This window comes from Myotis davidii, unplaced genomic scaffold (assembly GCF_000327345.1).
Source record: "Myotis davidii unplaced genomic scaffold, ASM32734v1 scaffold339, whole genome shotgun sequence".
Taxonomy (NCBI): Eukaryota; Metazoa; Chordata; class Mammalia; order Chiroptera; family Vespertilionidae; genus Myotis; species Myotis davidii.
In genome coordinates, this window is record NW_006290778.1 from 1,208,513 (window position 1) to 1,235,062 (window position 26,550).

General features: G+C 44.9%; 1 protein-coding gene across 1 annotated transcript in view; it reads right to left on the minus strand.

Annotated features, from left to right (window-relative positions):
* Positions 1-5,947: 5,947 nt before the first annotated feature.
* Positions 5,948-26,550, minus strand: part of USP39 (ubiquitin specific peptidase 39) — a gene marked incomplete at its 5' end in the record, with an annotated part of 26,210 nt that continues 5,607 nt past the window's right edge. Inside the window, 10 exons of the mRNA XM_006763991.2 lie at positions 5,948-6,394; positions 7,208-7,294; positions 9,039-9,174; positions 11,888-12,030; positions 19,287-19,475; positions 20,254-20,321; positions 22,015-22,092; positions 23,360-23,585; positions 24,522-24,674; positions 25,808-25,944. Of these exons, the coding sequence (XP_006764054.2) occupies positions 6,350-6,394; positions 7,208-7,294; positions 9,039-9,174; positions 11,888-12,030; positions 19,287-19,475; positions 20,254-20,321; positions 22,015-22,092; positions 23,360-23,585; positions 24,522-24,674; positions 25,808-25,944 (1,262 nt within the window). The remainder of the gene's footprint in view (positions 6,395-7,207; positions 7,295-9,038; positions 9,175-11,887; positions 12,031-19,286; positions 19,476-20,253; positions 20,322-22,014; positions 22,093-23,359; positions 23,586-24,521; positions 24,675-25,807; positions 25,945-26,550) is intronic.

The window sequence follows — 26,550 nt, forward strand, 5'->3', positions numbered from 1 at the left end:
CTGAAATCTGGGAACAAAAACTATGCACATCTTTACTTCCCATATGGGCTGTATTACCAAACCGCCCCTCTGTGTGCACCATACCATCTTCTCTACCAAAAAACTATGCACATCTTCACTTTCCATATGGGCTGTATTACCAAACCACCCCTCTGTGTGCACCATACCATCTTCTCTACCAGCAGTAAGCAAGGGCCTCTTTTCTATTCTCACCAACCTGAGTATCAGCAGCCTTTCGAATCTTTGCTAGTCTAAACTATAAACATGAACCCTCTGGTTGTTTTAATTTTCATTTCTTTGTTTACTAAGTAAACATTTTTTACATCTAGTGGCCATTTATGTTTCATCTTTTGTGAAATGCATATGTGGGTGTCTTGCCTGATTTTCCATTGGAGTGTTTTCATTGTTTTACCAGCAAAACTTTACTGAGTGTATCCACTCATTTAATGTCCTGTAGGTTGCAGATTTTCCCCTCTCATATGTCTCTTAAATTTAGGATATGTTTTCCACATATGTACCTCTTGCTTTGTGACTTCCGACTAAGAAAGCAGGGCTCTCACTTCCTTCTCATCTGTGGTTCAGACTGGCCAGAGCCTGAGGTCTCCAAGAGGAAGCAGATGCTGGGATCACAGCTGCGAGGACATGTGAGCCAGGCCTCTGGCTCCCACAGCAGTGGTGGAAGCAAGCCACCTGTCATCCACAGAGGCCCTCAAGCTACTGCATACACGATGTGATCGTCAGCTCTGAGCTCTGCAACACCCAGGGAGAGTGTAAAGAGACAAAATCGTTTGTGCAAAAGAAGGAGACAGAGAACACAGGCTTAGCATGACACCATTTGTTTCATGAGCGTTCGGGATTGACCCCAGGTGCCACGCATTTCCCTAGGGCTGGGCATAAAAGAAAGTTCCAGTCTGTCCTTTTGGAACTGAGGGTCTAATTAGGGAGACAGTCATTAATCATAGAATCACATAAAAAGAAAAATGGAATACTTCAGCATGGTAAGCACCATCAATTAGAAATACACATGGTACTGAGCAGATATGCGAGGTCAGAGAGGTGAAAGAGCAGGAGTTAAAAGGGAGAGAGCATCCCTAGCAGAGGCAGCAGAAGCATAAAGGCCTGCGTCCTGCGAACATCTGAGCAGCTAGATCAGTGAGCCTAGGTTGGGGGACGAGGAGAAACTCCCGGGAGGTGAGGCTGGAGAGTCTAAGGGTTCCAGTCTTTATCCTACGAGCCAAAGTAGCATCTTCAGCGGGAGATCTCGGAGTGGAGAGTGTCTTGGTTAGATCTGTGTTTTAAAAGATTACTCTGGCTAAAGTGTGAATGGACTGGAGGGAGAGGACAAGGGATTGTGGGGATACCTGTTAGGAAACCATTGCAAATGGAAACTGGCAGCCGCTTAGACTAGAATGACAGTGGCAGAGGGCCTGTGCAGAGGTCGCGTGGATTTTGGAGAAGGACTTGACAACCATAACTCAATCAGATGGTGACTCCAACCGACGCCGTTGCCCGAGCTGTGGTGCCTTTACCTCAGAGGCCTGGCACATGGCATGCAGCGAAAGCCTTCTTTCCCTGACAATTCATAAACATCACCAGAGGTAGTTTGTTTCTACCTGGCAGGGCCAGCAGTATTCCTTCATAGTGTTGCTGCAGGACAATGTCAATTCTCCCGTTCTCTACCATAATACAGGCCAGGGACACCTTGTCTTGATGACCCACAAAATATCACGCTAGTCCAGTGATTGGCAAACTGCGGCCCCTTGAGTGTAGCTCTTCCACAAAATACCATGTGCAGGCGCGCATGTACAGTGCGATTGAAACTTCGTGGCCACACTCAAAGGGCCAAAGAGCCGTATGTGGCTCTCGAGCTGCGGTTTGCCGACAACGGCACTAGTTTACTACACTGATGACATTATGATGATTGGATCTGATGAGCAGGGAGCACCAGGTACTTTAGATACCTTAGTAAGACATAAGCGAACAAGAGGGTAATATTTAATCCCAAAATAATTCAGGGAAGTTCCTGGGGATCAATGGTCTAGAGCAGTGGTTCTCAACCTTCCTAATGCTGCGACCCTTTAATACAGTTCCTCATGGGGTGGTGACCCCCAAGCATAAAATTATTTTCGTTGCTACTTCATAACTGTAATTTTGCTACTGTTATGAATCGTAATGTAAATATCTGATATGCAGGATGTATTTTCAGGGGTCGCGACCCACAGGTTGAGAACCACTGCGGCCTAGATGGACTCCTTGAATGAGTGTATACTGCTCAGGTCAGGGGAAGGGAAGCCCATGCATAGCCTCTGGCCCGGCCACCATGGCTCATGAGCTCACTGAGCAAGCCCCGGGGGTGGCTGACACCCACAGAGCATGTCTCTGGAGTATACACCTAATTATGAAGAGTCCTCTCTGCAGCGGGTGCCTGTGGGTGGACATTCAGAAGGAACACAGATATTTCATAGAATATATACATACACCACCACCTGGAAGCAGCTAGCCGAACTGCACGGTGGAATGACTTACTGAAAACTCAGCTACCATACCATTTGGTGCTCATTTTACAAGACACAGCTTATGCTTTGACTCGGAGACCATTCTCTGTGCTCTCTCACCCACAGCCAAAATACATGGGTCTAGAAAATGGGTGGATGTTGAAGTGGCTACTCAATTATCTATACTAACAAAGGGTAATATGCTAATTAGACCAGACATCTTCCGAATGTCCTTCCGGACAAAGCCATGGTGGTGGGGGCCGAGGCAGAGGCAGTTAGGGGCGATCAGGCCAGCAGGGGAGAGCAGTTTGGGGCGATCAGGCAGGCAGGCAGAGTGGTTAGGGGCAATCAGACAGGCAGGCAAGTGAGCAGTTAGAAGCCAGCAGTCCCAGATTGCAAGAGGGATGTCCCCCGAGGGGTCCTGGATTGGAGAGGGTGCAGGCCAGGCTCTGCACAAATTTCATGCACTGGGCTTCTAGTACCTAATAACCTTGCAAATGTATTTATATATTTTTTGAGGAAGGAAGAGGGAGAGATAGAAACATCAATGATGAGAATCATAGATCTGATGCTTCCTGCATGCCCCTTACTAGGTATTGAGCCAGCAACCCAGGCATGTGTCCTGGCCAGGAATCAAACCATCACGTCCTGGCTCCTAGGACAATGCTCAACCACTGAGCCATGCAGGCTGGGCCATCATTATCTTTTTTTTTTATTTATTTATTTTTTTAGAAAGAGAAGGAGAGGGAGAGAGACATGAATATGAGAGTGAAACATTGATCCTGCATGCACCCTACTGGGGATCTAGCCTGTGACCTGGGCATGTGCCCTGACAGGGAATAGAACTGGCAGCCTTTTGGTGCATGAAACGACGCCCAACCAACTGAGCCACATCAGCCAAGGCAACTTGCAAATTTTTGTTTCCTGTTCCAGCAATTTTAAGCTCTGCCAGTTTAGAGGTCTTAGTTCCCAAGGGAAGAATGCTTCCCTCAGAGGACACAACAATGGTTCCATTAGGTGAGGCTACCAACTGGACATTGGGCTCCTTATGCTCCTGAAACAACGCTGGGGGCACGAGGGGGTGTCATCTACCGTCAGAATGACTGCTCCTGATTACCAAGGGGAAATGGGTTTCCTCCTACACAATATAGGCAACATGGTCTATGTCCAATAGAAAAGGTTAATAGTTCTCAACCTGTGGGTCGCGACCCCTTTTGGGGCCGAACGACCCTTTCACAGGGGTCGCCTAAGACCATCAGAAAACACATATATAGTTACATATTGTTTTTGTGATTAATCACTATGCTTCAATTGTGTTCAATTTGTAACAATGAAATTGGGGGTCACCACAACATGAGGAACTGTACTAAAGGGTCACAGCATTAGGAAGGTTGAGAACCACTGGGTTAATGGAAAAACTACAGGGCAAAGGCAGGATGATTAAGGAGTCAGGCCCGTAGGGACTTAAGATTTGGATCGATCTGCAAGTAAAGAGCCCGGAGGTGAGGCTCAGGCTTAGAGCAGAGTAAACATGGGAGGGACAGTGAAAGAACAGGCCAGTGACAGCGTTACCAGCATTGTGACCAAAAATGAGGACTATCCGGCACTTTGCTTATTTTCTCTGTGCTTGTTATACATACGTGGTAATTTGTATATGCTAACCATTGATTCTCTTCTTCCCATTTTTATTTTATATAAAATTCGTTGGAAGTTAACTTTACAACTCAGTCTCTAGGTAATAGGATATTCAGTGGGACTGACTGGATCTAAGGAATAACCAATATAGCCATCAACAAATACATGACTCCTGGGACTGTGCACCGCATTTTGGAGAAGTCTGAAACCTGCTCACTTGTAAGAAGGGTAGCTGCTTGTTAGGAGAAATACTGGGGGTTTGTTGTCTTTGTTTGGCATTCAATGTGTGTAAGAGGGCATACGGAAGCAGTCGTCAGAGATGGACTGTGCCAAGTATCGATTTACTGCCTCAGCGCCAAATCCACCCTTTTTGGCTGCTTTGTGAAGGTGGATTTGGGCCCTTTAGATTTTCCCTTCAGCTGACACTGAAGCTTTGTCAGGGAGGAGACTGGAGACACTCGAGGAGGAAAGGGCTTCGGTGTGCACACCTGAAAGCAGCATGTGCGTGTACGGCAATCCCATTATAGCTGACAATCCTTGGACTTCTATTCCCCCTGATCAAATTATTATATAGTTTTTCTCTCCTGATTAGCCCTGGACTATGCCAGCACTAGCTTAGACTAGACATTGGCAGAGAATGGAAACGGAACTCAAGAAACACCAAGTAGAATCGATAGGACTTGGTAATGGATTAGCCAAGGGAACTGAGGGTGGATCATTTTAGCTTACATAACTGGATGAATGGAACCCTTCACCTACATGGAAACCACTGGAAAAGGGCCAAGTGTGAGGAGAACACTCACAAGCTCAGATCTGAACAACACTGAGTCTGAGTTGACTTTAAGACACCCAAAATATGTCAAGTAGGCAATAGGCTCCAGATTCAAGAATTTCGGCAAGTCTGGGATTAAGACGGGAGCCACAGCCCTTAACCTGACAAATGAAGCCAGAGGCACAGTTGACATGGCTCACAGAAAAAGTAAACAGTGAGAAGGAGGGCCTACCTAACTTGAGGAATCCGTTAAAAAATTTTTTTGAGAGAGGAAGAGAGGTTCAATTGGCTGCCTCCTACATGCCTACTGGGGATCGCGCCCACAACCCGGGCATGTGCCCTGACCAGGAACTGAACTGGCCACCTTTTAGTGAACAGATGACGCCCAACCAGCTGAGCCATGTGGGCCGGGGCTTGGAATCCCAACTTTTAATAGCTGGATGGAGGACGATGGGCCTGCAAAGGAAATGTTGAAGCTGTCGGAGGCAGAGGGAAGCAAGGACAGTACTGTGTCCCGGAAGTAAAGGGGGCAGAGACCTTGCTGTAGCGGACTGACTGCCATCAGCACTGTGGCTTCAGCTCCCACCCCCCCAGACCTGCAGTGCTCAGCCAAGCTCGCACTTCTGCAGACTGCTCCTCATCAGTGTCTGGGCTGGACAAACGTTTCTGCGTGATTCTTCTGACAGGCGAGTTTTCTCTGGCTCCCGCTGGCCTGGTTGAGACTCAGAATTGCACTGCAGCCAGCTGCTCTTCCGTCCGTTCTCCCGTCCCTCTTCCCTCACAGCCCTGCACCACAGGCTGAAACCGCTCACCTCCGGACTTCTCGTTAAGTACAATGATAATCGATCGCTTTGGGTCAGATATTTTGTTACTTGAGACAAATGCAATCCTCACTGACACACCACCCACAAGGTGACAGGAAGACACAGCGTGGTGTCCACCGGATGACAGACTATAGGATGGACAGTTTGTGAGGGTTAAAAAAAAACACACACAAAAAAAACCACACAACAGCCTAAGGGAAGGATATAAAACAAGAGGCTGGTTTACAAACAGGAAAATATTTAATTCATTCTAAAAAAATTCAAGAAGAAAAAAGGACGCTACTGGCTTCGTGCTCTTATTCCTAGAATCCTGAAGCTTTGAGGCTTAGAAGAAATGATCTTGTCCTCCAGATACTGGTAGCTACTCAGAAATAAATTACATAATCTGTGAAGGAGTCCTGGTCTGCTGAAGCTAGAGGGGAGCCAGACAGGAAGGAGAAAGAGTGTCATCTACAATAAACGGATCAAAGTCATCCCAGGCAAGTGGGCCCTCTGACGCTCAGGTGTGAACCAACACCCATGAAAACTAGGCTGGCCCCGGGATGTTCAGTCTCACTGTAGTCGTTTACGTATTTACATATTCAACAAAGCCCCTGGAAGCGAAGCCCTGGCTGGCTTCTCCTTTAAGCCCCCTGCTGGTTGGTCTCATCATCACGCCTCTTCCAAATCTGTAAGAAAGGAATTCAATAGATATTTAGGAGCTGGTATTCAATCTACAAATAGTCACAAAATACCTACTCTAACCTACACAATAGATAGCCTGGGGCTCAACTTACACATTTAAGTCCCCTGAAACTAATTTCCAGAAAATTCCCTTCATCCCCCTCTCCTTCTTACTTCCCATTCCAAACCCCCTTCTGAAAAAGAACTCATACTCAAGCCTATAACCTTAGACAAAGTTTCTAGGAGTTCCTTCTAGAATGAGAAGGGTCTGCCCTTTTTGATAAAGCTGTAGCTTTCCCTTCGTCTCAGTCTTCCTTCTTCATCAGGTACTAGGGCAGTTACAAGGAGAAGGCAGAGACAGTCTGCTCCGCCAGCTCTCAACCCAACAGAGGTGGAGGACTAACATGGCTGGTGCTCCAACAAAGAAGTGAGAGTGCTGTGGGGTCGAGAAGAGGGTTAACTTTGCCTGGAGAACTGGGGATGCTTCAGAGCCGACTCCTAACTGGTGCCCTGATGATTCCAGGCCCTTCCTCCTTGAAATCCGATCCCACACCTGTGCAAGACTAACCTGGCCATAAACGTAACCTCCTTGCTCACTCGTAAGTGTTCCGTACTTCCTGGCCTGCTGTTCTTCCCTGGAGATCTCCTAGACTCCTAGACTGTCAAGGCCATATAATCTCACTCCTCAGTGCATCCCAACAAGCGCCCAGCCTAACCGAGGCTCCAACCCAATCCTACTTCCTGCCTTCATGCCCATCGTTCCTCACTGACCCTACACCCCATCTATTTGGCACTGGTCAAGTCTGTGGCCAACTCACCTGAATGTATGCCTCCGACAGTGTGATCATCTGGGGGAGAATGTCAGTTACCTGGAGGTCTTGCAATTCATACCATTTGCCCGTCCCCTGCAGAGAGTATGAAGGGCTGGGTTAGTCTGCTCACTGAAACCAAAGGGTGTACAGCCAAGCATGTCAAACATGCAGCCCGCTGGCCATGAGTCTGACATGCTGGGTAAGACAGGGACCACAGTCAGAGGAAGCAGAACAGCCAGGAGACCGTCACCCAGCAGGAGTTACCCTAGTAAAAGGGTGCATGACCTCTAGTAGGCATCATTCGATTTAAAGAGCTTTGGGTACCAATTTTGGCAAACGCAATTCCTGCCAAATTCAGGAAGATTCTTTTAAGTATAATACAGTCCAAACACCTTATACCTTTTAAGAAGAATTTAGGTGAATAATAAAGAGAAGTGGGAAAAGTCCTCTACTCCTCACCTAAGACATCTCTTTGCTGCCCAAAATGACAGACTGGATACCGTCCCTTAGGAGGTACATACAGTGTTAACTATTGGAAAAACCTAACAATGGACAGTCCCATCCGACCCCATAGAACACAGTGACAGTCAAGAAAAAGTGTCCTTGGTGGACACTAGTCATCCTAACTCACTCCTTTTGCTCAATAAAACTAGTGCTGCAAATACAGCAAAACCTACCGCACTTCATGCTTCCATAGCAAGGGGAAGGAGGCCCCTCTGGAAGGTCACCTGCCTCATCCATCCAAACTTCTAAGAAATGCCAGACAGACACTATAGAGAACAGATACTCCAGATAGTCCACTAGTTCAGAATACAGGAAACCTAAACAAAAGCTGAGGATCCCATAAGCAAGTCCCTGTTCCCGGTTTGAGGCCTGGTTGAGAATATCTGGGTTTAAATCCTAATTCTACTGACTTCGGGACATAAATTACTGCGACTCTGGCGGCAGGTCTCCTCGCTGTAAAGCGGTGGTGTTAACACCGTCTTGGAGGTGCGCTTTAAAGACATAAACCAGAGGAACATGCGCTGAGCACTTGGTGAACTTCCCGGCGCCTGGTAAACAGAACAGTCCCAGAAAACTAACCAAATGAGAACAGCCTGAGCTAATAATCTGTGCGAGGCCAAATACATCTTAAGTACGTGTTTCATCCATTTTCAGCTTGAGCCAAATTCACAAAATTTTTTGGCTGAAAGGGAAACGCTTCTAGACAAGTAGCTCATAAAATTTAACTCTGTATCAATCAGATATCCTTGTTGAAATGCAGCTTCTGATTCAGAGGGTTCGGGTAGGGCCTGAGGTTCTGCATTTCTAACGACATTCTCATGACGTGAATGTTGCTGGTCCAAGGACTCCACGTTCAGTGGTGAGGCAGCAGCCTCGGACAGGGATTCTCAGAGCTGGCTGCCCGTGGGGTGACCTGGGGAATTTTAAAACCTCATGATGCCTGCTTCCCACCTCCCGATACTATAATGCAGCCTCTTAACCCTGACTGACATTTTAGGCAGATAATTCTTTGCTGTAGGGGTTGCCTGTAGGATACTTAGCAGCATCCCTGGCTTCTACCACAGTTGAAAACCAACAGGCATACGTTACATGGTTCTCATGTAATTGGCCTGAGGTGGTACCCACATATCAGGATGTTAAAATCTCCCCAGGTGAGTCCAATGTGCAGCCAAAATTGAGAACCACTGCCTCCAACTCATCACGGACATCTTTGTTACTTGCAGAATCCCAAGGTCAGGGTGAAGAAAGGGCAACGGAAGGGAGCTGCCCTCTGAGACGCCAAAGGAACACCAGCTGTGTGCCCCTCTGTGCACGAGAAGTCGGCGCCACTCACGTGATGAAGCACGTGGATCCGGTAGGAGCCCTCGGAGGGCTTGCCGTCGTGCACGATGTTGGCGATCAGGTCATAGGTGGTGTTCTTGTGCACGGCCTGCACTTCCTCAGACAGGTACTCTCTCAGATCCACATTCCTGGTAACGGTGAAAATAAAGCCAGAACATCAGACAAAGGCTACCAGGTTAGAGAAACCGTCCTACACAAATGACCCACAAAGCTACTGTAGCCTATCGTAGGACCTCGGTTCTAGGTAGGCTTGCAGACCCAAAGAAGTCCAGGTTTGTGGAAATTCACATAATCTGCCATTAAAATGAATCAAACTAGAAAGACTGGCTCTAGGGGAAAAGCAGATTTTAAAAGCCTCTCTAGCAGTCAACAGTACAGTGTAGGCCTGGAGTCAATCAGACTTGAACTAGAATCAGGGCTCTGCCACTTTTGAACTATGTGTGAGCTTAAGCAGGTTACATAATGTAAGGCTCTTCTACGATGAGAATGCGTCACCATCTCTGAGACGGTGAGGACTGAGACGACAGGCCTGGCCGCCTCAGCCTCTGCCTGGCCTGGCCATCAGCTGCAGCTGCGTGTTCACACAGCACCCTTCCTGTGGAAGGCCCGACCACAGGATTGTGTGGGTGGCCGCTGCGCACAATCATGGTTAACAACTTCAGTAAGGCAAACCATGCATTGACTTATTTTTTCTTTGATTTTCTGGAATCTTGCTTTTTTTAAATGTTTTTCTTTTTTTTTATTGATTTCAGAGAGGCAGGGAGAGGGAGAAACAGAAACATCAATGATGAGAGAGAATCATTGATTGGCCGCCTCCTGTACACCCTCTTTTGGGGATCGAGCCTGCAACCCAAGCATGTGGCCTGACCACGAATCAAACCATGACCTGCTGGTTCACAGCACGATGCTCAACCACTGAGCCACACAGGCCAGGCTGGACCTTGCTTCTTTACTTGATTTTCTTTCTTTTAGCCAAGAGTAGTGGTCGGCAAACTGTGGCTCAGCAAACTGCGGCTCGCGAGCCACATGTGGCTCTTTGGCCCCTTGAGTGTGGTTCTTCCACAAAATACCGACCTTTGCGCATGGGCCACGAAGCTTCAATTGCACTGTATGTGCGCGCCCGCACATGGTATTTTGTGGAAGAGCCACATTCAAGGGGCCAAAGAGCCACATGTGGCTCGCAAGCCAGAGCTTGCCGACTATGGGCCAAGCAAGAGGAATAGTTACAAATAACAGAAAGCAACCTGAGGTAGCTTAAGTGCAAAAGAGAAAATTTATTCAAGGTTTTCAAACTAGGCCTGGAGCCAATCAGACCTGAGCTAGATCTGGTAGGAGCCCTCGGAGGGCTTGCCGCCCTGCTGTCTCCTGGAACCAGACACAGGAGAAGAAGCAGGACCTGAGAGAGCTATTTGCCCTCTTTCCTGCTTTTGAAGTCAGTTTTATTCTTCTCCCTCCTTTTGCAGTGAAATTGTATTGACACAGTTATTAAGAACTTTCAAATAGTTAATTAGGAAAATAGATTGACAGTTAATGTGAATTTTAAGAGAATATGTTAACTATATAATGTTAGAAAAAATATATCCTTTTTAGCCTACAAATATTTATATAAATTTAAATAATACAAGGTAGAATAACAGAAATCCTATCTAATAAAGAGATAATATGCTAATTGACCCTCACTCCATCACAAAGATGGTGGCACCCACAGCCAATAAAGAGGGAATATGCTGACTGCCCACCCTCAAAGATGGTGGTGCTTGCAGCCAATAAGAGGGAATATGTTAATTGACTGTCCCGCCCTCAAAGATGGCTGGCGCCCACAGCCAATAAGGAGGGAGTATGCTAATTAACTGCCCTGCCCCCAAAGATGTAGGTGCCCACAGCCACAAGATGGCCGGCAGGGGAAGCTGTTGGGAGCCAGCAGTCCCCACAGGGATCGGGCCTAAATCAGCAGTTGGACATCCCCCAAGGGGTCCCAGACTGGAGAGGGTGCAGGCTGGGCTGAGGGACACCCTCACTAGTGCATGAATTTCGTGCACCAGGCCTCTAGTTATATCATATTTCCAATCTTTGCAGAACTGTCTGATGTGCTAGCATTCACAACATGAAACGCAATAATGTGAAACTGAAAGGATTCGCAAGACCTGCTAACAGTGTTACATCTAGTGGTCACTTCTAGACAGATATCTCCCTTTGAACTTTACCAACCTGGAGTCATCTCACTGTCCATGCCCAACTGCAGTGGCAAGAAGTGATGACCAGCAAACAGATGCATCTAACTGCTCCGGAGCATCTGCAAAGCCAGGCAGGATCCTACCTGTCCTACTCTACTTTTTTTAAAATATATTTTTATTGATTTCAGAGAGAGGAAGGGAGAGGGAGACAGAGACTGAAACATCAATGACGAGAGAGAATCATTGATCAGCTGTCTCCGCACGTCCCCCACTGGGGATTGAACCTACAACCCGGGCATGTGCCCTTGACCAGAATCAAACCCAGGACCCTTCAGTCCAAAGGCCAACGCTCTATCCACTGAGCCAAACTGGCTAGGGCTATCCTATTCTACTTTTATCAACTATTTTTCACTACAACGAAATTCCCAGCAAACAACAGGAAAGAAGGTAAAAGGGGGATTGCTTCCAGATAAACATCTATCCTTGAGGCCCTTGAAGTATTTACCAGTATAGTCTTCAAATAAAAACTTTTAACTTACATAGTATAGGTAGGCTCTGTTCCTTGCAATTTCCAACTAAACATTTCAAAATTAATAGTGGTACAAAAATATGAAAAGAAATTCAGGATCACTCCCCCTAAGAGGAACTGAAGCAGGGTAATACTCACGTAATAGGGAAGTTGACAATAGTTGGGTTCTTCTCCACAAAGAAATTGTTCTTAGTGAATCTCTTAATGCAAAAGATTAGATACGGAGGCAGCTTGGTGAGCTGGAAGCGCTTCAGAAAGTTCTCCTTGTAAGTCTTATATTCCTAGAGACAGAAAGAAAGCTATCGAATTAGTGCTCGAGTACCCGAGCAGGGGCACGAGGTTTGCTTTGGTTTGAGTTTTTCATATAATTGCCTTACACGTAGAATTCACAAGACACCCGATCCCAGAAATCACGTATAAGGCTTAGGAAGAAGACTTTGGCTAAAGCAGACTAAATTCCCTCAACTGTGGGCGTCCGTTTCTACAAAGAAAACAAAAATGTCAAGTGAAAAAGAGGCTATGGTAAAAGCTGCAGAATTAAAACCATAAAAGTCTACTTAGTTCAAAATAAGGAAGAACTTCCTGGCCTTCGGATGCATGCGCCCATGGAACAGGCACTATGAAGCAGTGAGAAACCCTCATCACTGAGGGTGTTCCAGCAGAGAGACCAACACACTGCCATGTTCCTTCCTTCTCAAAGACTCGTGGGCCGAGTGCAATCTGTCAGGTAACATTTACTGAGGACTCGCTCAGCATGTTCAGGAGACTGAATGGTGGAGGACCCAGGACAACCTACTCAGTCCAAGACGCTTAAAAGCTAGTGCACATAAATGTATTTCTCCTCAACACAACACAACTTAGCACAGTAAAAACTAAGAGATAGGAGTGAAGAACTAATCGTAACCAAAGAGGAAACACCAATGAGAAATTGCTCTCTGGAGTGGGTGATTTCTGGAGGTAACAACAGATCCCTTCAGGGACCCCAAGTTTCCCAGAAAAATATTTTAATTTAAAATAAGGATTGCCCTGGCCAGTTTGGCTTTCAAAAAATTTTAAGATACACATGCAGTAAAAGCTCAATATAACAGACTAATCCCAAAAGGGTGTCTGTTAAAGCTGAAAGTACGTTATGTAATGAAGTAGGTTTCTCCAATGCATATGTTAAAAAATTGAAAAATTAGTTAATTTACCTATTTTTACTTATGTAGACCTATTTGTGTAATTAAAATTAAGTATATATGAAAAGTTTAATTTCACAGAAGTTTTCTATATATTACTGTAATTTTATTTATTTTTTATTACTGTAATTTTAAATTTATTCTGAATAGGTCTAGTAAATGCATGCATTCACCAGTCACCGCAAGTAAACAAATGCATACGGCTGGGGCGTGGCTTAGGGCACATGGGAACATCAGCCAACATGTGTTAAAACTGCTGCAGAAAGTCACCCATGCGACAACGGAACCAACTGCCACTCATGATCTGATGTGATCACATGCCAAACATAGTTTATGAAGTGGATTGGATTTAAATATGTAAACTGTAGTTGTAGATATGTAATATTTATTTATGTTGATGGAATTCTAGTGCATTTTCCAACATATGGCCTACTTGCTAAAATTTATTAAAAATAACAGTGAATTAATAACAAAAAATAAGCTGTTAATTTAATTATAAACAAATCTTGGTTAAAAGCATTTTAAAATTAAAAGAGTATTAATTTTCACATATGACATATGAACCGGAAATTTTGTCCGTTAAATCCAAAGTCTGGCCCTGGCCAGTGTTCTCAATGGTTAGAGCATCAGCCCACACACTGAAGGGTCATGAGTTCTATTCCCAGTTAAGGGCACATACCTGAGTTGCAAGTTCAATCCCTGGTGCCAGTAGGGGCGTGTGTGGGAGGCAACCAATCAATGTGTCTCTTACATTGATGTTTCTCTCTCTTTTACCCTACCCTCCGTCCCTTCCACTCTCTAAAAATCAATGGAAAAAATATCCTGGGGTGAGGACTCACAACAACAAGGGTCTCAGGTTCAATTCCGATCAAGGGCATATACCTGGGTTACAGGTTGGGACACATGTGGGAGGCAACCAATTGATGTGGCTCTCTCACATCGATGTTTCTGTCTCTCCTCCTCCCGCCTCTCTTCCACTCTCTCTAAAATCAGTGGGAAAATATCCTTCAGTTAAGATCAAAAAAATTTTTTTAAATCTTACTAAAAGATAATCTAGTTCAGTAAGAAAAATGAGAGTTTGTGGTATTTGAGCCAAGACCTGTCCCTTCCTCTCCCTCCAAACTCAGTGAGACGGAAATCCCCTCCAGACTGGTACAGCTGACAACACAGGGCTCCCTCCCCTAGGCTCCCAGAGGATTATCTTCCCAGGAGAGACAGGAGGCCAGCATTTCTCATTCTGCCTCCAGCTACTGCTGCTGAAGGAAGTTCCCATGTGTGCCCAAAACACACAGCGGTGGGAGGTCCAAGATGGCAGCTGAGCAGGAATATGCTGAACAAACCCCTTCCCATGAACAAACTCAAATGTGTACTGAGAGCAACTATTCCTGTGAGACAACTGAGAGCTGAATGAACAGCTTCTGAGCAACAAAAAAGAAAAAGAAGAGACCTAAGAGAGGAGGCCGGGCAACCACAGGAGCCCTCAGGGCTGCGGGGGGCTCCCGCTGGAGGAGCTGTGAGCAACTTCCGTTGGCTGGAGAGCTCTGTTCAGGTGCTTCTGCCTACCTGCGAGGACCTGCAGGTGTTCCCGACGACATCGCCCAGCCTTCTGCCTCCACAGGAACAAGCAGGAACATCAGGGTGTCCCCACTCCCCCTGGTCACCTTTCCGGGAGCTGCTCCAGCCCAGCAGGCTGTGCCCCCGGCGCTGTAAGCACCTGCCCTGCTCCCGCTTCTCCACAGGCCTGTTTTCTGTACAACCAGTAAGAGCCTGTGTACAGAAGGCTGGGAGCTCTGGGGACTGAAGTTTCTCTGGGGGGGAGGGGCTGGTAAACAGTTCACATCCCCCCCCTACCCAGGCGCTCTGGCCTCCCTGCCGGGTCAGCACAGCGTGTCCCTGGGCGCATCCTAAGCTCATTTCGACCCTGAACAAAGGGAGCAGAGGATCGACAGGCATCACCACACACATCTGGCCTTCCCACCAGAGCTTTCCAGTCAGCAGGCCAGTGCCCCAGACACCGTAGGCACCTGCCTGGCTCCTATACAGCCTGCCAAACACACCGCACGCTTGGCCTACACAGAGGCCACTGCTACACAAGGCCACCTTTTCAAGACTGGAAAAGATAGCTATTTTGTCTAATTCAAATAAACAAACATACAAAGTCAAACAAAATGAAAATAAGAATATCTCTTAAATGAAGGAATAAAAATCTCCAGAAAAAAAACGCTAAGAAAACAGAAATAAGTAATTTGCCTGATAAAGAATTCGAAGAAATGGTCATAAGGATGCTCATCAAAGTTGAGAGTGGAACAGACAAATTTAGGGAGGATTTCAACAAAGAGTTATAAAGTATAATAAAGAACCAACCAAGCCCTAGCCAGTGTTGCTCAGTGGATAAAGCCTGCGAACCAAAGGGTCCCAAGTTCAATTCCGGTCAAGGGCACGAACTTTGGTTGCAGGCTCCTCCCTGGCCCAGGCCTTGGTCAGGGTTCATGTAGGAGGCAACCAATCAATGTATTTCTCTCACATCGGTGTTTCTCTCGCATCGATGTTTCTGTCTTTCCCTCTCACATCTGCTCTCCCTAAAAATCAATGGAAAAATATCCTCAGGTGAGGATTAACAACAACAAAAAAGAACCAAGCAGACCTAAAGAATACAACTGCAATGAAAATAAAAAGCGTATCAGAAGGAATCAACAGCAAATTAGCTAATATGAAGAGCAGCAACCTGGAAGTCAGACTAATGGAAATCAACCAAACAGAACAGCAAAAAATAAAAAAAAGAATTTTTAAAAATGAGGCTAATTTAAGACCTCTGGGCTAACATCAAGTACTCAAACATTAGCGTTATAGGGATCCCAGAAAGAGAAGAATGAAAGAAATGAAACTTCAGAAATAATGGCTGAACACTTTCCTAACCTGGAAATGGAAACAGACATCCAGGTCCAGGAAGCACAGAAAGCTCCAAAGAAGATGAATCCAAAGAGACTCACACCAAGACATTGTATTTAAAATGGCAAAAGTTAAAGATGAAAAGACAATCTTGAAGAAATCAAGGGGAAAACAAAGAATTACATGCAAGGAAACCCCATAAGGCCATCAGCTAATTTCTCAGCAGCAACTTGACAGGAAAGAAAGAAGTGGCAGACTTCCTTAAAGTCCTAAAAGGAAAGGAACCTACAACATAGATAATTTACCCAACAAGGTTATCATTTAAAATTAAGGAGAGAGAGAGTTTCCCAGACAAGCAAAAACTAAAAGAATTTATCACCATTAAACCAGTTTTACAAGAAAAGCTAAAGAAAAACCATAACAAGAAATAACATGAGAAAGGAAAAAAACTCACAGGTAAAACCAAACATTTAATAAATACAGTGAAAGCTACTACAAAGGTCAAAAGAAAAAAATACCAAATTCAAACTATAAGAAGTAATTAGAAGATACAATACAAAAAGATCTAAAACATGACATTAATAACAAAGCGTGGGTGTGTGTGTATAAAAATGTAGTGCCTAAAGAATATATTCAAACTTAAGTGCCTATCAGCTTAAAATAGACTGCTAAGATATAAAATTATATACACAAACCTCATAGTAATCACAAATCTAAAACGTACAAAAGATACACAAAAAATAAAGAGAAAGGAACCCAAACAAAACACTAAAGAAAACCAGCAAGCCATAAGAGAAGAGATTACTAGGAGAGATTAATAGATGAGGGGAACTATAAAAACGACCAAAACAATAAACAAAATGGCAGTAAGTATATAATTATCAATAATTACTTTAAATGTAAATGAACTAAATGTTCCAATGAAAAGATAGGTGGTGGCCAAATAGATTAAAAAACATGACCATCTATATGCTGCTTACAAGAAAGTCACTTCAAACAGAAAGAAACATAGAGATTGAAAGTAAAGGGGTAGAAAAAGATATTCCATGCAAATAGAAATGAAAAGAAAGCTGGGATAGCAATACCCATATCAGACAAAATAAACTTTACTTATTTATTTTTTTTAAGTATATTTCTTTATTGATTTCAGAGAGGAAGGGAGAAGGAGAGATAGAAACATCAATGATGAGAGAGAATCACTGATTGGCGGCCTCCTGCACACCCCCTACTGGGGAACGAGCCCGCAACCGAGGCATGTGCCCTCAACTGGAATCGAACCTGGGACCCTTCAGTCCGCAGGCTGACACTCTATACTCTAAGCCCAACCAGCGAGGGCTCAGGTTCTTCCCTTTCAATCCTCTTCCCAGTTTTTATCCCTCATTCAGAAATTTCACACATTTTTTTCTTCTTCAGGAAAGGAAACCTTTCTGCTAAATGAACATAAAGGGAGAAATCCACAGTAATACAATAACAGGGGATTTTAATAGCCAACTCACATCAATGAAAAGATCATCCAGATAGAAAATTAATATGGGAATAATGGCCTAAAATGTAACATCAGACTAGTTCAACTTAGTAGACATTTATAGAATATTTCACCCAAAGACTTCTTTTTCCAAGTGCACATGGAACATTTTCCAGGACAGATCACATTAGGCCACAAAACAAGCTTAATAAATTCAAGAAGACTGAAATCATACTAAGCAACAGCTCAGCAGATAAAAAGAAACTTTTAACTTGATACAGTAAGAATAAATTGTTTCCTTATATTTTAGTTGTTTTTTCCCACTTAATACTGTTATTTTTTTAATAGATGGAAATTTTTCCTACCTTTATGAGTTTCTACTGTCCTACATACCCCTCCTTCCTCCATACTAACCAAAGGCAGAAGGTTTAAGGGACATTTGAGAAATACAAGAGGGGGTACTAAACTCAAGTTAAGAGTTAGGGGGTGATTAGCTAGAAGCAGCACAGTGTCTGAGAGGCTCACCTAGGACAACACACTTTATAATACTTACATAGGGAGAAGGAGAGATAGAAACATCAATGATGAGAGAGAATCACTGATTGGCGGCCTCCTGCACACCCACCCCCTACTGGGGAACGAGCCCGCAACCCAGGCATGTGCCCTCAACTGGAATCGAACCTGGGACCCTTCAGTCCGCAGGCTGACGCTCTATCCACTGAGCCAAGCAGGCCAGGGCAGACAAAATAAACTTTAAAACAAAAAATGTAAAAAAGACAAAAAAAGGACATTACATAAGTATAAAGGGGTCAATCCAAGAAGAGGATATAACAATTGTAAATATCTACACACCCAACATAGCAGCATATAATATACATATACATATATACATATATATATAATTTATATGTAAAGCAATTATTAATGAACATAAAGGGAGAAATCCACAGTAATACAATAACAGGGGATTTTAATAGCCAACTCACATCAATGAAAAGATCATCCAGATAGAAAATTAATATGGGAATAATGGCCTAAAATGTAACATCAGACTAGTTCAACTTAGTAGACATTTATAGAATATTTCACCCAAAGACTTCTTTTTCCAAGTGCACATGGAACATTTTCCAGGACAGATCACATTAGGCCACAAAACAAGCTTAATAAATTCAAGAAGACTGAAATCATACTAAGCAACAGCTCAGCAGATAAAAAGAAACTTTTAACTTGATACAGTAAGAATAAATTGTTTCCTTATATTTTAGTTGTTTTTTCCCACTTAATACTGTTATTTTTTTAATAGATGGAAATTTTTCCTACCTTTATGAGTTTCTACTGTCCTACATACCCCTCCTTCCTCCATACTAACCAAAGGCAGAAGGTTTAAGGGACATTTGAGAAATACAAGAGGGGGTACTAAACTCAAGTTAAGAGTTAGGGGGTGATTAGCTAGAAGCAGCACAGTGTCTGAGAGGCTCACCTAGGACAACACACTTTATAATACTTACATTACATATGTGTGGTAATTTCCAAGTATAAAAAGAAAATTAAAAAGTCAAGAGAGCCGAAACCGGTTTGGCTCAGTGGATAGAGCGTCGCCCTGCAGACTGAAAGGTCCCAGGTTCGATTTCGGTCAAGGGCATGTGCCTGGGTTGTAGGAGATGTGCAAGAGGCAGCTGATCGATGTTTCTCTCTCATCGATGTTTCTAACTCTCTATCTCTCTCCCTTCCTCTCTGTAAAAAAATCAATAAAATATATTTTAAAAAAACAAGTCAAGAGAGCCCAGTTGGTGTGGTTCAGTGGTTGAGCATCATCCCATGGACCAAGAGGTCCCCAGTTTGATTCCTGGCCAGGGCTTGGTCCCCAGTGGGGGGGTGTGCAGGAAGCAACTAATCAATGTTTCTCCTTTCTCTCCCTCTCTCCATCTAAAAATCAAAAAACATTTTTTTAGAAAGTCAAGAGAGAGGAAGGGGTATTAGCAGGACTGGTGTGCAAATGGGCTACCTTCTCAGTGATGCCGTTGAACTTGGCCAGGATGTTGAAGAGCGGCACCTGGGGGATGATAAGCTGCTCCTTCTCGTCCTTGTAGAGGGGTGCAGTGGGAAGGTCCAGAGTGAGGTACATAAAGGTGGACTCCACCATCGTCTCCTGGTACTCATCATTATGAAGCAGCTGTTCTTTTTCTTCTGCTGGCTGAAAATGAATGGGGGGGAGGGGGAGAGAGAAGGAGTGTGAGCAGCTTGAGACCACTATAGATAGAAGAAACAAGGTTTTGTTACATTTACATTGTGCTTCTTTTATATTGAAACTAGAGGCCCAGTGCACGACATTCATGCACCGGGGGCATTGAGGGTGGGTGGTGCCCTCAGCCCCACCTGTGCCCTTTCACAGTCCAGGAGCCCTTGGGGAGCGGGCCTAAGCCATCAGTTGGACATCCTTAGTACTACCATGGTGGTGGACCACTGCATTCGCCAGCCATTAGCCCAGGGGCACCAGGGGGCAGCTCCTGCATTGAGCGTCTGCCCCCTGGTGGTCAGTGCACAGCGACTGGTCATTCTGCTGTCCGGTCAATTTGCACATTACCCTTTTATTATATAGGATGAAGTCATCAGACTGGGCAGTTTCACCACCTGAATAGATGAATGCAAGAATGGACAGGCTTCCATCTTCAGAGAGTTCACTTAAATACTAGACTATTTTTAAAGCTTTTAAATGATCTAAAAAGCTTACCTGAACTTCTGAAAAAAACACGCCAGCACCACCCAATGGCCAGACCACTTAAACCAACAGGCCCTATCCAGCCACTAACTCCCAAACTTAAGCTCACTAATGGGCAAACCACCAGTTGGCAGGTGTATTGTAGAACCTCTTCCTGGGGCAAGAGGCCACACTGGTTCTCTGAGCATCTTTGTCAACCCTGTATCCCCTCAGGCAACACAATCAGTCTGAGACTCAGGTTCAACCCACTCACCAGATCAGGATGAGGAAGTTTTTTCGTGAAGATCCTCATGGACCCCTGGAACACATCAGTCACAATAGCTGCACAAACAGAAATCAAAATGCAAACTCTGTCAGGCTGGCAAACATTTCCAAAATACAGTCCTAACCTCTGAATTTCTGATTTAGAACACCTTCCAAGCATGAGATCCAAAGCTGTCACTAAACATAGAAGTATCTTTGCAATGTATGCCAACATGGTACCTTTATAATTATTTGTATAAATAATTTTATGTCTGTCTTCTCCACAAAACTGCCTTTGACCCTCTAGCACAGGACCTGGCCCATAAGAGAAAAATTAAGTGCATTTGAAATGAGTGAGTAATTTTCAGAGTGTGGAGATTTACGAGTCACAAAAAATTTCACAAGCAAAACAAGATAAAGCTGAACCTTGTTTTACAATAAATGGGCAAATGTTTTTCATTAAATACGTACAATACTACAAATGTGTTTTCTCTTCCTTATGATTTTCTAAATAACACTTTCTTTTCTCTAGCTTACTTTATTGTAAAAAAACAGAATATAATACTTAAGACATACAAAACATGTTCTGACTTTTTATGTCATTGGTAATGTTTCCAGTCAACAGCAGGCAATTACTAGTTAAGTGTTTTGGGAGTCAATGTTATAGACAGACTCTCTACTGCACCGGGGGTTGGTACCCCTAACCCCCGTGTTGCTCAAGGGTCAACTGCACATCCAAGGAACTTCCCATGACCACATGCTGCCTGCAAAGGGAGACAATGATTACCATGCATTGGACATAAAAGGAAAATGACAAACTAAAGAATGGAGCAGACTGTTTTGCTCTGTGGTTAGAGTGTCAGCCTGTGGACTGAAGGGTCTCAGGTTTGAGTCCAGTCAAGGGCACGTACCTCAGTTGCAGGTTCGTCCCTGGCCCCAAATTGGGGCATGTGCAGGAGGCAACCAACTGTTTCTCCCCCTCCCTTCCACTCTCTCTAAAAAAGTCGATGGAGAACAAGTGAGGATTAATAAAAAAAAATTGAAAACAGAACCAAAAAAAAAAAAAAAAAAAAAAACCCAACATGGTTCTACAATCCTCAAGGACACAAGTCAGACAACTCAGATGGTGTGCACAGGCTAAGGACACTTGGTGGCAGTGCAGGGCCATCTAGCAGAAGGAACACCAGGCCACAATCCCTCATCAAGAAACACCAGCACCACCAGAGCCCAGGAAGAAGACAGGAGGAAAACTGCATGAGGACTCCAAAATTACTCGGCACTCTGAGCTAATTAACTCAGCACTGAGCTAACTGGCATTCATAAGAAATGTCTGACATTGCAAAGCCAACATGGATGCGAAGGAGCACAGGTCTGAGGGTCCGTATGGAGGCCGGCCTCCTTTCTCCAAGTACAGGCTCAGGGCAAGGAATAGCTTCCAGTCTGCATTACCAGTCAACTTACAAGCCAGGCAGTCCACCCACAGAGTCCGCCTCACATTAGCTTTAGTAGCCTACAACACTGCCCAGCCCCTCAGGCCGGGATTTCTAGAGCACAATTACATCCATCTCCACATATTAAAAATTCCAGTGGCTATAACCATATTCTAGTAAAGAAAAATATAGAGAGGAGCCTATTCAAGAACAAAATTCATGTGTTCACAGATACCCCCGGCACAGAAAGATTAAACGGTTCATTAGAAACAGATGGGAAGTTGCAAAGTTCTTAAAAGGAAGCAAATAAAACAGCTCCCTTCACAAGTGACATGACTTACTCTTCTTTTTCTTCTTTGTGCCTCCCAGAGCTGAGTGCAGAGCATTCAGAAACCAGGACAGAAAGTCTACTCCGTCCCCTGGAAAAGAGGGAGGGACACACTGAAGGTGGGAGGCAGTGTGATAACCTAACCCACCTGCTGGTTGGCCTGACCCCCATTCCTGGTTTCCTCCTTCCTCTTGGGCTACACCATCCCATGCCCTGGACGCCCTCCTCTATCTGGCCATTAAATGCTCAAGGGCAAATTCTTAGTCTTCTGATCCTGACTCTCTCCCGTGGCTCTCTGATCCAACCAGGACCTTCAATTATCACCTCTACTCCAAACCTGTATCTCATTAAAGTTATTATTGAACGTCCCCTCTCAGTCACTCCTCGGCCAGAATAACCTTTTTAAACGTGTATCTGATGTCATATCTTTGCTTAAAAGCCGTCACTGACTGCCTGTTATTGTCAGGATATAAACCAAGCTTCTTATAGAGGCATACAAACTGAACAATCACAATCTGGTCCCTCCCTCCCAACCTCCACTCAGCTCTCATCATTCTCCCTTGAAATACAAGAGTCCAGCTAATTGCAGTCTTCTGTCTGGGCCAGGCACCTCCATGCATCTGTTCGCAGTGTCCTCTCTTCCTGGAATGTCCCTGACCTGTCTCCCCCTCTACCTAAAACTCAGGTGTCTCTTCCTCACTCTGATGCCCAACCCACCTCCCACATGTTCCAATGGGGTCCTTGTCCCACACTCCCTCCCACAGAGCATACTTTACGTCCTCTATCGGAACACTTAACACCCTATAATCACCTTTTTACATAACTATCTTCCCCCTATGATGGGAGTTTCTGGAAGAGAAAAATTATTTCTTATCCCTGCAGCTTTAAAACCTACTAGCACCATGAATGAAAGGTGTATAAGCTGACATGGTTGCTAGAGGACACTACATGAGACCCGGTACAAGGAGCTACCAAGTGTCCACTTTACTCACGTGGCAATAATAACTAGAGGAATGAAAACAGTTAAAATAGCTCATCAGAACATTCTATTCTGCAACATAACAAAATGAGTAGCCAAGGTGGCAGGTGCTTAATAAGGGTTGGTGTCTTTTCCCAGCTTCCTGGTCTTCACCTGAGCCATACATGTTAATTTACCAAGTTAGACGGGTTTTCTAGCCACCTGAGATCTCTTGGGCATCTGATCAGAGCAGGCTGATGAAAAAGGAGTGCAGAACCTAACCACGCTATACACTGGACACTCTCTCTAGCTACTATAAGGTTCAACGCAAAGTGGAAGTTTGTTCATCAAACAAGGTTTGTTGTCCTAAAATCAAAAACAGAAATGCGTTGCTCCTTACCTTGCTTGGTAATCTGGAACGTCTTCTTGCTGCAAAGGACAACGGCCTGAAGCATCTCGTGGGGAGAGACGTGTGCCTTGAAATTTCGAGGGTTCCAGAGCTTTCTCATCAGCTCTCCAAAACGCTGGACCAACAAGAACATGATATCCCCTGGAGGACGCTTGATGTTCTTATAATTGTCTTCTTCCAGGAAGTAGTTCCGAAGAGGAGGAACATTAGACAGAGCCTGGAAGTCAAACATCCTGATTAATCCAAAGCCCCTTTGCACGGCCCCTGGGAGCCAAGCTCTTCCAACTCAAGTTCTTCTAATAGAGCTGTGTCTGCGACAGCCTTAAAGAGTCAGAAGGAAATGCTCACATTGAGAGTTCACGTTACAGCAACAGCTTTCATACTGAGTTTCACGCAAAGTCCAATTCTGCTGACATGAATATGATAGGAGTTTTTTTAAAAAGGTATTCAAGCCCTGGCCAGTGTGGCTCTGTGGCTAGAGCATCGGCCCTTGCACTGAAGGGTCACAGGTTTGATCAGGTTTGATTCCTGGTCAAGGGCACGTATATGGGTTGGGAATTCGATCCCTGGTCAGGGCATGTACAGGAAGCAGCCGATCTCTCCCCCCCTCCCCACCTTCCCAATTTTCTCTTAAAAAAAGAAAAAAGTATCACAGCCAGGCGCAGTGTAGCTCCATCGGCTGGGCATTACCCCATGCAACAAAAGGTTGCAGTTTAATTCCCTGACAGAGCGTATCCCCAGGTATGGGTTCAATCCCAGACAGAAGGCATGAGGAGGCAAGGAGGCAGCCAATCGATGTTTCGCTCTCATATAGATGTTTCTCTGTCTCTCTCTCCCCGCCTTCCTCTCTTCTTAAAAATTAATAAAAATGTATTTTAAACAATGCATCACCTAGCATGTGTGTTTCCTACTGGGCATTGCCCCTGACCTGTATTGCCAGGCCACACACAAATTCTCTCTCTGATTCCCTGGCCGCTGCAGAGGCCAGAAAAGGCCCCATCATCTGAGAGCAAATATTCAAGTAGAGTCCTCAGTAAGACTTGGGGTCTGGGGGCCAGGTGACTGCATTTTGTCAGAGGCAGTCATTTCTTGGCTGACCTCCACAGTGTTCCCTCGCCACGCCTCTCCCTCACTATACCCTTCTTGATCCTACCTGAAGGACAGCGTTGGCATAGTCGTTAGCCTTTATATTATTCAGGCCCACAATACCTGGCAGGTAAGTGGTACCATCATAAGCCCGGGACAATTTGGCTTGCTTGTCCAAGTTTGCAATCTGCTGCTTTGTGAAAGTGGGCTTCAACACATACTGCAAAGCAAAAGAAACTTGTAAGTTGTTTTAGAGCTGCCTACAGAGTTCACAAGATATATTACAAACAGCAATCGCTGCCAAAATTAAAAGCCCTTTGGTCATGAACGTCTCATCATACACCCAAAGAGCTCCCAACAACAGGCATAAAGACTGTGGTAACATGGAGTAGGCCTCTCCCCATTGCTAATCTAGAAGGGGATCTCTATGTTTAACCCAAAACTACTGAATCTCAGGTTTTTCCTCCAACACAGGTCCAGCCAACCCCATGACCAATCACTACCAGAAGCTGCAGGACACTCGAGTCTGTGCAGGCCACAGGGCCAGCACACGGGCCCCGAGCAAAGCAGGAGCACCTCCACCCCAGCCTGCGAGACCGAGACCTCTAACCCCTGGGGCTGGAGGGGCAGGAGCAGACCCTCCCCAGTCCCAGAGCTGCATGTGCCATGCCCCAGGATGGACAGCGGTCACCACTAACTCCCTCTGAAACCTTGAATTTACTTCAGTTTCTCCCTCCGTAAATACTGTCCATACCACTGTATCTTCAAATATGGGCATAAAAGTAGCATCAGCAGCATTTCAAACACTCAGAACACCCAGCTTTCCTTAAAAAAATAATAATCAGCAGTTCCAACATTAAACAAAGCCCAACAGGACTTCCCACACTTTCTGCTTAACTACAGTGACTCTTGGCACAGGCCACAAACAGGAGCCCAGAGATGGGGCAGGTTGGCCACTCTGGCCACATCATGTCAAAGTAGCTAGGACGGGAATGCAGCTTGGTATGCACTGTCCGATGCCAGGCCCAATTCACATCCTCACTCCAAGTGTGAAAAGATAACATTTCATTAAAAAGCTTTCACCCCAATTAGTAAGTAGCCATATTTTTTCAGTCCCAATCCTCAACAGTGAAAGCAGAATGATGGCGGGGTTGCAGCCCATAGGCCATAATTATGGATCCTGACCTCCTTACTTGGTTTCCCTGATTCCCCCCAAAGGGAAAGAAACCTCTTCAAGGCCAAGGGGCTGAGACTCTTCCGGGGAGGGAGGGGGGGGTGCGGGGGGCAGATCCCAGGATCCCTGGGATGGCTCTCAGGAGAACTGGTTCCAAACCAGCCCTCTGGGACACACACCGTGATATCCTCCAGGGAGGAATCGATGATCTCATAGTTGTCTGGAAGGCAGTAAAACTTGAGGGTGTGGAGGTTGAGGAAGACATGGTGGCTGAACTGGACACTGTGGATGTAGGCATGAGACTTCAAACCCCGGCCTGTAAGGAAAGACAAAAAGTGTAGAGAAAAGGGCATAGTCCAGAAAGGCGCAGATCAAGTTTGATTTTCCTTTCACTGTTTTGTACTGGAACATGTTAATATTAGCAAAGCAAAGTACTATGCCATCCATGAAACAAATCTCCCACATGAACTTCTGCCATCACAAAAGTTAGCAAGAATAGCACAAAAGTTACCGTATTTGCCGGCGTATAAGACGACCCCCTAACATTTCCACTCAAAATACAGAGTTTGTTATATACTCGCCGTATAAGACTACCCCCTCTTCCGCACACCTTCCACACACCAAATAAAAGGTAAAACAATATCAGATTTGATTTTAACATTTTAATTTATATTCAAATGCTTATGACATGCAGGAAAACTGTCACAAGGCTGTATGTAATCAAACATATACATAAAACAGTGCAAGTTTATTACCGGTAAACATACCGGTAATTCACTAAAGAAAACACACTCTATAGACTGGTACCGTAGATGCTTCTCAGGAACACAGGCAAGCAGCCCACAACCTAGAGGGACTGTCAATGATAGAAGAAAGATAACAAATAGAGGTAGAGAGCAAGTGCCGGGCAAGTCCCTAGCAA